The sequence below is a fragment of the Pithys albifrons genome, unplaced genomic scaffold (assembly GCF_047495875.1).
Source record: "Pithys albifrons albifrons isolate INPA30051 unplaced genomic scaffold, PitAlb_v1 scaffold_45, whole genome shotgun sequence".
Lineage (NCBI taxonomy): Eukaryota > Metazoa > Chordata > Aves > Passeriformes > Thamnophilidae > Pithys > Pithys albifrons.
This window is the reverse complement of record NW_027286060.1, coordinates 107,287-119,630: the sequence shown is the minus strand read 5'-3', so window position 1 is coordinate 119,630 and position 12,344 is coordinate 107,287. Positions and strand designations below refer to the sequence as shown.

Sequence of the window (12,344 nt, the reverse complement as noted above, 5' to 3'; positions counted from 1 at the left end):
CTGCACATCCAGTTCCCAAAGTTTTCAATAAACACTAAAAATAATCATCCAAGAGGCTGCTCAGGGTGGGCCTCCACAGCTGAGGGGTCACAAACTCCAGGTTCTTATCAGTGGAGGGATCTGAACTTCCAGCTCTCATCAGAGCAGAGCCCCACTGGGAAGAGGGAGCAGCACCAAGAGAGGTGGGAGAAGCCCTGACCCCAGAGCCTGGTGCCAGTGGGGCAGGAGAGGCTGCAGGTTTTTGAGTTCGATCATTTCAGAGGAAAAGGGAGCTCAGGGGCTCCTGATTCTCTGCTGAGACCTGAAAATCCAGGCTGGAGGTCTCACCCCCAGTGGATGAGGTGCTTGAGTGAGCTCTGTCAGGTGTTCCATGATTGCAGGAGACTGAATTCACCTGAAGCTGCTTCAAGTCCATTCCTGTAGCTGTCACTCCTGTTTCCCCCACCCTCCCTGCCCCAGCCTGGAAACACTTTCTCCCCAGTCCCTTTGATTGGGATAATTAATCACCAGCTGAAATCCTGCCTGGACACCCCATCAGAGCTGCATTCCACTCGTGTTTCCTTTGGCCCAGGGCCTGGAATGCTGTTGCTGGTCTAGTCCCTGCTGCCAACAGTGCACAAGCTTAAATTCTGGAAGTCCTGTGGATTCCTGGTACATTTCTGCTTGGTAGATGAGCAGAGGGTGCCCAAATCCCTTGGGAAGCAGCAGCCTGAAGCAAAGCAGCTGCACAAGGTGGTTCCTCAGTGTCTCACTGGTGCTTGGATCGACTCTCTACATCAGCTTCATTCCAAATCTGTGGTTTAATTTGATGGGAATAAGGAAAAATCCTGATTTGTCAGCGTTTTCCAGTGTGTGCTGCCTTGTGTGGAGAGATCTTCATTTCCAGCTGTTGGGTGAGGGCTGGGATTGCCAGCACAGCTTGAGTGCCCTGTCCTTCCAAAGCCCACCCCAGCGGGAGGAGACTTGGCAGCACCAGAGCCAGTGAGTTTGTGTTGGTGCTCCAGAGAGATCTTTACCTGCAGCCAAACTCGGGGGGGGGGGGGGAGCTGAAACCACAGCTGAAATCAAACTTGGGAGGGGGCTGAAATCACCTCAAATTACAGCCCAGGATGTTGGTTGAGGGTTTTTTTTTTTTTGTATGAGCTGATTACCAGACTTTTCTGTAGCAAGAGTGACCACTGAAGCCTCTACTGTCTTCTGACAATCCACACCTGGATCTCAGTTGGAGTTTGGAGCAGAGCTCCAGCTGTATCCTGCCTGTTCCCAGGGTCATCAGAGCTCTCAGGGATGATCTCAGGTCCCTTCCTCCTGCAGAGCTCTGAAGCTGCTGCTGTGGGCACAGGTCTCTCTTACACAAGCCTTTTGTGCTAAGAGTGCCCCAATTTCGTGGAATCCTGGAATAGTTTGGAAGGGACCTTAAAGCCTGTCCAGTTCCAACTCTGCCATGGGCAGGGACACCTTCCACTCGACCAGATTGCTCCCAGCCCCATCCAGCCTGGCCTTGGGCAATTCCAGTCATGAGGTCACCACCATCTCCCTGAGAGGGAAGGAGGACATGAGTATGGATATATTCCATTAATATATTTTATGGTCAGGGCTCAGACTCCTCCATGTTTCCACTGCTGAGAGGGTTGGGTTGCTTCCACTGCTGAAAGGATTTGGTTGCTTCTGTGTTTATTTTGTTATTTTGCTTCTGTGTATATTATGTTTTAGGGTCCGTGGGCACACCTGCACAGGTGAGTGTGGCAGGTTGTCCCGGCGGCGCGGGGGGCCTCGTGCTGGTATGCCCAGTGCTGCCCGCTGGGCACACTGGTTCTCCCGGAGCAGCTGCTCCTGCTGGTCCTGCAGCCGCGTTTTGGCATCCCTGAGGACCTGGGAATGTTGGATAAGCTTGAGCAGCTCGTGGCGCAGGTGGCTGTTCTCTGCTTTCACCTCTTGCACGTGCTGGATCAGAGCCCTCAGCGCCACCTCCTCCGCTCTCCAGGTGAGCCGCTGCATCCTCTGCCGGAATTCCCGCTCGCAATTCGACTTTTCCTGCACGAACCTGCTCTTAGCGCTGCGGGTTTCCTCGGCACATCGGATCCCAGTGAGCAGCGATTCCCTCTCCAGCTCCTTCACCCTCTGCGCCGCCCGCACGGACTCTTCCCTGTAGGGATGGAGCTCCTGCAGCTCCTTGTCCAGGAGCGCCGCCTCCTCCTCCGTGTCCCTCAGGGCTCCCGTCAGCTCCTGCTCCGTCCCGGCGAGCTGCGGGACCAGCCGCTCCCGGTGCCGCCGGCTCCGCTCCAAGTCCCACCCGTGCTGCTCGTTCAGGGTGACGATCCCATCCTGGCTCTCCCTGCCGCGCTTGGCTCCGCAGCGCTGGAAAACCTGGCTCTGCTCCCCAGTGCCCTGCGCTGCCTTTGCCAGGGATTTGCTTTCCTGCAGGAGCTGCTCGGCCCTGCCCAGGTACGTGCCCAGGTGTTTCCTGAGGATCCCGCATTCCTCCTGCAGGTGTAGTTTCCTCTCCTGGAGGGGGTTTTCCACGTCACTGATTTCTTTGGATGTCTCTCCGTCCCTGCTCGTTCCTTGCTTGTTTTTCGCAGCAGCCTTGGGGTCTTCTTTCTCCTTGGATTTGGATGACATACCCCAGTCAAACTCCAGAAAACTGGAACAGAAGGAAAACAGCAGTTCTGAAGGAGCATTCCCCCCCCCCCCCCCCACCAGCCCTCGGATTTCCAACTGGATCTTCGTGCAGCTCAAAAGTGTGACCCAGAACTGTCCTTGTCTGGGGCGAAAGTGCAGGTGCCACACCTGGATTTGCATTTCCCACCTGGAATTGTCTCAGGAGAACCCCCAAAATGCACATTTTTAAAGATTTCTCTCTTTTTGACATATAATGTTGGGATATTCCTGCAGTTTGCAGGAGAAAGTCCAGATCCATCCCATTCCTCCTGCACAGACTCGTGTCTGGAGAGGCAGCTGCAGCCCAAACCAGTATCTCCCATCCCCAAACCAGTATCTATCTCCCATCCCCAAACCGGTATCTATCTCCCATCCCCAAACCAGTATCTATCTCCCATCCCCAAACCAATATCTCCCATCCCTAAACCAGTATCTATCTCCCATCCCCAAACCAGTATCTATCTATCTCCCATCCCCAAACCAGTATCTATCTATCTCCCATCCCCAAACCAGTATCTATCTATCTCCCATCCCCAAACCAGTATCTAGCTATCTCCCATCCCCAAACCAGTATCTAGCTATCTCCCATCCCCAAACCAGTATCTATCTATCTCCCATCCCCAAACCAGTATCTAGCTATCTCCCATCCCCAAACCAGTATCTAGCTATCTCCCATCCCCAAACCAGTATCTAGCTATCTCCCATCCCCAAACCAGTATCTAGCTATCTCCCATCCCCAAACCAGTATCTAGCTATCTCCCATCCCCAAACCAGTATCTAGCTATCTCCCATCCCCAAACCAGTATCTAGCTATCTCCCATCCCCAAACCAGTATCTAGCTATCTCCCATCCCCAAACCAGTATCTAGCTATCTCCCATCCCCAAACCAGTATCTAGCTATCTCCCATCCCCAAACCAGTATCTAGCTATCTCCCATCCCCAAACCAGTATCTAGCTATCTCCCATCCCCAAACCAGTATCTAGCTATCTCCCATCCCCAAACCAGTATCTATCTAGCTATCTCCCATCCCCAAACCAGTATCTATCTAGCTATCTCCCATCCCCAAACCAGTATCTATCTAGCTATCTCCCATCCCCAAACCAGTATCTATCTAGCTATCTCCCATCCCCAAACCAGTATCTATCTAGCTATCTCCCATCCCCAAACCAGTATCTATCTAGCTATCTCCCATCCCCAAACCAGTATCTATCTAGCTATCTCCCATCCCCAAACCAGTATCTATCTAGCTATCTCCCATCCCCAAACCAGTATCTATCTAGCTATCTCCCATCCCCAAACCAGTATCTATCTATCTATCTATCTATCTATCTATCTATCTATCTATCTATCTATCTATCTATCTATCTCCCATCCCCAAACCAGTATCTATCTATCTATCTATCTCCCATCCCCAAACCAGTATCTATCTATCTATCTATCTCCCATCCCCAAACCAGTATCTATCTATCTATCTATCTCCCATCCCCAAACCAGTATCTATCTATCTATCTCCCATCCCCAAACCAGTATCTATCTCCCATCCCCAACCAGTATCTCCCAATTTCAGAAGATTTCTGGGGATTTTCAATATTTTTAGGCATTAATTTAATGAGTTTTCAAACATTTTTCAGCATTAAACTCAGGATTTGCTGAATTTCTGAATTATTTATTTCAGTGCAGAATGCTGGAATTCAGGATTTGGAGCCAGAGTCAGGCAAGTCTGATGGTTTTAATGAATATTTATAATTAAAAATTCCCATTTTGTAATACAACTCATGTCAATTTTGAAAGAAAAATTGCAAAATTTCAAGAGATGGGTAAAAAACAGAATAAATCCACTAAAATCCCAGTGGAGATGGGGCTGGAATTTTGGGGGAATGAGCAGTTGTGAGGGTTAGAGAATTCCCAAGTCCTGTGGGAAAAGGACAAAGCTGTGATTGTACAATATTTAGGATTTTGAGGCACTGACCTTCCCTCCTCCCAGGTTTTCCAGCTGCTTCCCCTGGCTCTCAGTTGGCTGCTGTTCAGTGTTTGGGAGCCGCCTCCATGGAGATGGGGATGTGAGGTCACAACAGGAGTTCTGCTGTTGATGCCATGTCCTGGGAAACTCCGTGCTGGGATCCCATGCCCAGGGAAGTTCCGGCATCCAGGCAGTGCTCCCAGGAGCTGGGACACCCACACCCCGAAGCTCCAGGACAGGTGACAGCTGGGAGGAGGGGGGGTCAGGGCAAGGTGACACATCAGGGCACAGGTGGCCTCAGGCAGGAGTGAGGGTGGTCTGAGGGGCTTGCAGTGGCCAGATGGACTTTGGACAGGGGTCTGGAGGGACAGGACAAGGGGGAATGGTTTCCCATGGACAGAAGGCGAGGTTAGATGGGATATTGGGAAGGAATTCTTCCCTGTGAAGGGGGTGAGACCCTGGCAGAAGTTGCCCAGAGAAGCTGTGGCTGTCCCACCCCTGGAAGTGTCCAAGGCCAGATTGGAGCAACCTGGGATAGTGGGAGGTGTCCCTGCCCTTGGCAGGGGGTTGGAACAGGATAATCTTCCCCTTCCATTCCAAACGATTCCAAGATTTCCTTTCTGGTCTCTCTCAATAAAGAGCTCACACACCCACAGTCTCTTCAGGCTTCCTTCTCACCGTGCCCGAACCTCATCTTTTCCATCTCTTTCTGGAAGAACCACCTGTAAGTTCAGCTGTGTGGGAGGGGATCAAAGGTCCATCAGCCCTGGAAACCCATCTCCATAGGGACTGGGAGCAGGTGGTGTTGAAAACACACTGGAACAGGAACAGCACTCCTGATTCTTTGCCACTTCTTGGAGCCAATTTCAGCTCCCTGAGGCTCCGGAATCTCCTGCTCCAGATGGGCTTTGATGCCTGTCAAGAGCCTCAGAGCATTTTGCTGTCACCAACTCACCCAGAGTTTCCCTAAACCCCTTTCAAACTGGAGTATGTGCAGCAGTCAGAGGCAAGGAGTTCTCCAGCTCAGCCCCACAGTCCATCAAGGCCTTCTCCTCCTTTGGATCTGCTTCTTGTCCTTTGGCTTTGGCTTTGGATAAGAAAATCCACATCTATTGCCCCTTGGCATGGCATCATGGAAACATGGAATGGTTTGGGTGGGAAGTGACCTTGAGGCCCAACCAGAGCCACCCCCTGCTATGGGCAGGGACACCTCCACTGGAGCAGGCTGTGTGGGAACTGGAGCTGTTGGAAGAGCCCCCAGTCCTCCAGGACCCATCCTGGGAGCCCCCAGAACCAGCTGACCCAGGAGATCACAGATGGAAGTACCAGGGAATCTCATCCATCATCCATCACCAGGAGCAGGAATGGGGAGTGTGGGGGAGCTGAGTCCCATCTCACCCTCTGGGGACACCAAACACCTCCTGGTGACCCTTCCTGGCACACCCAGCACCAACAGCCATCATCTCTTGCTGCCTCCTCAACTGGGAACAACTGAGCAGCTCCAGCACTGGCACCAGACCACACACAAGCCCTGGTGCCCACACCAGCACCAGAGCTCCTCACCACGCACTGAACCTGCTCCAGCACCCCCACCCTTGTCTGCCACCATGGCTGTGGTGGCACCACCAGTGTCACTGTCACCACTGCAGCTCCTGCTTGGTGATCCCATGCTCTGGTCATGTCCATGATCCTTTTCCTTTCAGTTCTGGCCAGGGACACTGGTCAGAGGCAGAGGTGGGAGCTGGCAATTGGCACCAGCATCACCGTGGGGTAGGGGAATCCTTGTCCTGTTCTGTGTCACTGCCCGTCCTGCAGCACAATGGGATGGGCCTCAGTGGGGGTCTTGGCATGGCCAGCTGCAACCCTCATGCCAGGGATGCTGGGGGATGCTGGGGAGGGGTTCAGGGACCAGGGAGGCCGTGGCAGAGGGACTGGGCTGCCTGGGGTGTCAGGGAGAGAAGGATCTCCCCCCGCCCATCTGTGGGGTTGCTCACTACCAGTGCTGGGAAGGAAAAGGGAAGGGGGTAGTTTAAGATCAACCCACCCCAGAAGGAAACCACCAGCCATGTCATGCCATGGCACACCTTGTCACCCCATGTCAAATCTTCTCACACTGTGTCACACCTTGTCACACCATGGCAAACTGTGCCAGCAGATCCAGGGCCCCTCAGGTGGGGGCACATGGTTGGTGAGAGGGTGGTGTGGGTCCTCCATGCTGGGTCTGTGCAAGGAGAGGTGTGGGGGGGTCAATGCTGTGGTTGTCACCCCCATGCTGGAGGTGCTGTGGCCACTCCTGGCCCTCCATACAGCCCTCCTCCAGGGACCATGTCCCTGAGAACATGAAGAGGTGACAGGGTGGGGACATGGGGGTGGGGGACATGGGTCAGAAGTCCCACAGGAGCCGAGTGGGGAGGGGGTCGCTTCAGCCAAGCCACCAACTTGGAGAGGGGAGTGATGCTGTGATCACAGTGTCACCATGTTCCCATGTCACTGTGTCTCTGTGCCATTATGTCCCCATTAGACCTTGTTCCTGTGCACCACATCCCATGTCCCCATATCCCCATGTCCCTGTGTCCCTGTGACCCCTGCCGTGAGTGTTCCCATATCCCTGTGTCCCAGTGACCCCTGCCATGAGTGTCCCTGTGTCCCTGTCCCTGTATTCCAGTGACCCCTGCCATGACTGTCCCCGTGTCCCTGTGTCCCCATGTCCCCATGTTCCTGTGTCCCAGTGACCCCTGCCATGACTGTCCCCATGTCCCTGTGTCCCCATGTCCCCATGTTCCTGTGTCCCAGTGACCCCTGTCATGAGTGTCCCTGTGTCTCAGTGACCCCAGTGACCCCTGCCATGAGTGTTCCCATGTCCCTGTGACCCCTGCCATGAGTGTCCCCTGTGTCCCAGTGACCCCTGCCGTGAGTGTCCCCGTGTCCCTGTTTCCCAGCAACCCTTGTCACGAGTGCTCTGTTTCCCTGTGTCCCAGCAACCCCTGCCATGAGTGTCCCCATGTCCCTGAGTCCCAGTGACCCCTGCTATGAGTGTCCCTCTGTCCCTGTGTCCCTGTGACCTGTTCCATGAGTGTCCCCATGTCCCAGTGACCCCAGTGACCCCTGCTGTGAGTATCCCTGTGTCCCAGTGACCCCTGCCATGAGTGTCCCCATGTCCCTGTGTCCCAGTGACCCCTGCTATGAGTGTCCCTCTGTCCCTGTGTCCCAGTGCCCCCAGTGCCCCCTGCCCTGATGCCACTGTCTCTGCAGGAGGTGGTTGGGGTCTCTGTCATCACCCAGTTGGTCACATGCTCTGACCACCTGCCCGTGGCTCTGCAGCTCCAGGTGGGACCCATCACCCTCTGGGCCCTTGACACCGGCAAGGGGAAGGTTCAGACCTTCCACCCTCACAGACCCCAACAACAGCACAGGGGTGTCTCGGACTTGCTGGCCCACAAGGAGGGGCTGGCACCTCACAGGGACAGGTCACAGAATTGCAGAATTATTTAGGTTGGAAAAGACCTCCGAGATCATCAAGTCCAACCTGTGGCTGATCCCCATCTTTTCACCCTGCCCAGAGCACTGAGCGTCACGTCTAGTAATTTCTGGAACACCTCCAGGGATGGGACTCCACCACCTCCCTGAGCAGCCCCTTCCAATTCCTGACCAACCTTTCCATGAAGAAATTCTTCCTGATGTTCAACCTGAGGCTCCCTGGCACAATTGGAGGCTGTTCTCTCTTGTCCTGTCCCTTGTTCCCTGGGAGCAAAGTCCACTCTCATCAACTCCCCCCTCCTGTCAGCGAGTTGGAGAGAATAAGAAAGTCCTCTCTGAGCTTCGTTTTCTCCAGCTGAGCCCCTCCAGCTCCTTCACCTGCTTCTGGTGCTCCAGATCCTTCCCCATCTCTGTTCCTGTCCCCAGACATGCTCCAGCCCCTCAGTGTCCTGTAGCTGAGATTGGAGTCCCCCTAGGATTGGAGGCACCCCAGCAGTGCCCAGCACAGGGGACAGGGACTGCCTTGGGCCTGTGCCCACACTGGGGCTGCTGCAAGCCAGGTGTCATTAGCCCCTTGCCCACCTGGGCACACCTGGATTCATTTTCACCCACTGTCACCAGTGTCACCCAAATCCTCTTCCAGCTTTCCAGCCACTCTGCCCTAAGCTTGGAGCGTTCCATGGAGTTGTTGTGATCCAAGGGCAGGACCTGGCGCTGGTCTCTGGGTAACCTGTGTCAGCACCTCACCCTCCTCCCAGGGCAGAATTCCTTCCCAATATCCCCTCTAACCCTGGTCTCTGTCCATGGGAAGCCATTCCCTCTCGTCCTGTCACTTCAGGCCCTTGTCCAAGTCACTGAAGCAGGATCTGGTGGGTTAAAAAAGTAAGAAAAAAACTTGTGGGTTGAGCTAAAACCGATTTAATAATTGGAAAGTGAAGTTAAAATATTGGAAGGGAGAAAAAAAAGGAAAAAGAGAAGAAAATCCCCCCTATGCCCCCCTGCTCAGCTGCACCCTGACACCAACAAGGCTCAAGGAGGGTGTCTGCCAGGCTTGTCCAGTGTCCTCCTGCAGTGGGGGGTTCCCTGTGACCCCAACCTGTCCTGCTGTCCTGGTGACACTGGTGGCTCTGTTCTTGATCCCTCATCTTCACTGGGAGCTGTGGCAGAGGTGGCAGAGGTTTCCTCGTGGCTCAGGGGGTGACGGTGGCCACAGCCAGTGCCAGAGCTGCCAGCAGGACCCTGGAGAGGCTTGGGGGTTCCCAATGGACGCTCCTGGCTGTGGAGGGGCAGGAGAAGGAGGTCAGAGGGAATAAAATAGAATCACTAGAATAAAGAATAGAAACCCTCGCCTCAGGGTGTGAATTGGCTCTGCCACAGGAAAATCATAGAATGGACTGGGTTGGAAAAGACCTCTGAGATCATCAAGTCCAACCCTTGGTCCAACAAAAATCCCTTTACCAGATCATGGCACTCAGTTCCACGGCCAAGCTCAGGTTAAAAACCTGCAGGGATGCTCAGGCATTGGAATGAGCTGCCCAGAGAGGGGGTGGATTCCCCATCCTTGGAGGTTTTTAAACTGAGATTGGCCATGGCACTGAGTGCCATGATCTGGTAAAGGGCCTGGAGTTGGACCAAGGGCTGGACTTGATGATCTCGAAGGTCTTTTCCAACCCAATGCATTATATGATTCTATGCCCAAAGCCCCACCATCCCCATCCCCCCCCCCCCCCCCCCCCCCAATGTCCCTGTCCCAGCAGAGCTGGTGCCCTGGTGCCCTGTCCCTGCACCCAGCCATGGGTGTCTCCACCCCAGGGATGTCACCTCGGAGCCAGGCACAGCTGTATTTGCTGTGCATGCCGTGGGAGCGGAGCTGGATGTAGATGGTGTGACTTTGGTGGGAGACATTGGTGACCTTGAAGGTCTCAAAGGGTGGGATGAGGACTTCCTCTTCTTCGGGGTAGTGGGAGAAGTTCTGGATGTTGGCACCATGGCAGGTGTCCACCTCAAATAACGTGTCAGTGCCATAGTGCTCGCTGACATTTTTCAGCAGGGAGGTGGAGGCGAACTGGCCGAAGCGGATGAACCGCCCGGGCTTGGTGGTGAACTGGACACCTTCGACACCCCGGAACACATGGAGACACTCAGGGTGGCTCTTGTCCTTCCTCAGGTCATCCAGGGCCTTGGTCAGCAGGAAATGCATCACCTTGAAGTGGAATTTGTGCAGGTAATGGTGGCGGGAGGTCCCGCCCTCGCGCGTGGCCTTGTTGAACTCCATGTACAGGCCGTCCTCCATGGTGTACGCCATGAGGGCGATGGCCTGCTCGGGCCTCAGGCGGGACCCCACAGACGGGCGGTTCTGCCACTTGGCCACGGCCTTCCCCCAGGCCTTGGCATAGTCGCTGTTGGAGGCAAACTCGGTGCGGTTGAGGGCCCTCAGCGCCCTCGCCATTTTGTCGCGGCAGCCCCGGTACTGGTCGTCGAAGGAATTGGGGGCCATGGTCAGTTCGATGACCCTGATGCCACTGCTACGGTCTGACCAGTGTACAAGGGGGCTGGTGGTGGCCAAAGTCCCGGCCAGCAGCACCAGCACCAGTGGCAGGAGCTCCATGGTGGGTAGAGACTCCCCAGGGAAGCCCCTGGGCACTGTGGGGACGCAGGTGGGGACACGGCCGGTCCCTCTGGGGAGGGTGGAGTGGGGAGGGGCAGTGGGGTCAGCCCGGGCAGAGGGGGGGCACCCCCGGTTGTACCCCCAGCCAGGAGCCCCCCTGGCCACGCCCCAGCACTGCCCCAACCCCAGCCCTGGTGCCATGGGTCGTCGTGCCCCCGGGCCCAGCACCCCGGCCCCGGCCCCCCACACTGCCCGGCGTCCCCCCAGGACCGCTGCCCGCAGCGTGCCCTGTGCCCTGCAGGGACTGTGGGGTCGGGGGGCTGCTCCTGCACCTCCCTCAGCTCCTGCATGGGGCACACGGGGCTGTTCCGGCTCTTATAGCCAGGATGGTCAGGGCTGGATCCAGACCCCCTTCCTGCTCCCAGGGAATTTTACTGTCTCTCCCCCAACCATTGACCCTCGTGCCCCAGGGACAGGCAGGAACCTCCCCAATAAACCCCATGTGCTCCTACCTTTGTGTGGTGGACTGAGATAAGAAAAGCAGAAGGAAAACTGAAAGTTGCACAGGGGAATACCCGAAGATTTTATTGACTCCTTCCCATCTGTTGGCGATATCCGGTGGGGCAAAGGGGCAGAATCCACCCCTTCATTGCTGTCCATGCTGTGGGATCAGCCCAGCACATGGAAGGGGCTCTGGGATGGGACATGCTGGGTCCTGTTCTTGGGTCACCACAAAGCCTCAGTGGTCCAGGCTTGGGGCAGAGTGGCTGGAAAGCTGGAAAAGGCCTTGGAAGTGCTTGATGACAGGGGATGAACATGAGCCCAGGTTCCCAGGGCATCAAGAAGGTCAGTGGCACCTGGTTTGTATCGGCCACAGTGTGGGCACAGGCACAGGGCACTGCCCATCCTCCTGTGCTGGGTGTTGCTGAAGCACCTCCAATCCTTGGGCCAGCTTTGGGCTCCTGATGACTAAGAAGGACACTGAGGGGCTGGAGCGTGTCTAGCAGAGGGCAATGGAGCTGCCCAGACCCCTCTGCAGAGGTTCCTGCCCTCTGGCAGGCCCAAACTCCCACCCAGCCTGGTGTCCTCTGACTGAGGTGACTGCTGAACTGACTGAGGTGCCCTCAGTTCCCTTGTCCAGAGCAACAATAAAGACATTAAACAGCACTGCCCCAGTACACCCCACTGGTGCCCAGCCCCACTCCCCACCACTCCCTGGGCCCAGCCATCAGCTGGGTGTTACCCAGCAAACAGTGCCCCTATCCAGGCCAGGAGCAGCCAGTTTCTGCTGGAGAATGTGGTGGGAAACACTGTCAGAGCTTTACTAGAGTCCCAGCAGGCACATTCCGAGCCTTTCCCTCAGCCACTGAGTGGGTCACCCCGTCACAGAGGGATGTCTGATTGGTCAGGCAGGATACATTTGTCATAATGCCAGGCTGTCTGGGCCTGACGCCCTGGCTGTCCTGCATGAAGTGTGTGATGATGGCACTCAGGATAATCTGTTCCATGGCCTTCTCAAGCACCGAGGTCAGGTGGAGTTCTCCAGACCTTCTTCTGGCCCTCCTTGTGGATGGGCATCACATTGGCATCTCCAGTTGTCTGGGACCTCCCTGTGGAGCCAGGAGTGGTTATGAACA

General features: G+C 55.5%; 2 protein-coding genes across 2 annotated transcripts; both read right to left on the bottom strand.

The window, feature by feature from the left end:
* Positions 1-34: 34 nt before the first annotated feature.
* Positions 35-2,622, bottom strand: CCDC166 (coiled-coil domain containing 166). The gene is made up of 2 exons (XM_071581859.1): positions 1,729-2,622; positions 35-154 (listed from the first exon to the last, which is right to left on the bottom strand). Exons 1-2 carry the CDS (start codon positions 2,620-2,622, stop codon positions 35-37), a joined length of 1,014 nt encoding a protein of 337 aa, XP_071437960.1.
* A 6,370-nt stretch (positions 2,623-8,992) lies between these two features.
* LOC139685230 (NAD(P)(+)--arginine ADP-ribosyltransferase 2-like) lies at positions 8,993-10,803 on the bottom strand. The gene is made up of 2 exons (XM_071581882.1): positions 9,921-10,803; positions 8,993-9,375 (listed from the first exon to the last, which is right to left on the bottom strand). Exons 1-2 carry the CDS (start codon positions 10,705-10,707, stop codon positions 9,290-9,292), a joined length of 873 nt encoding a protein of 290 aa, XP_071437983.1. The 5' UTR covers positions 10,708-10,803; the 3' UTR covers positions 8,993-9,289.
* Between the last annotated feature and the right edge of the window lie 1,541 nt (positions 10,804-12,344).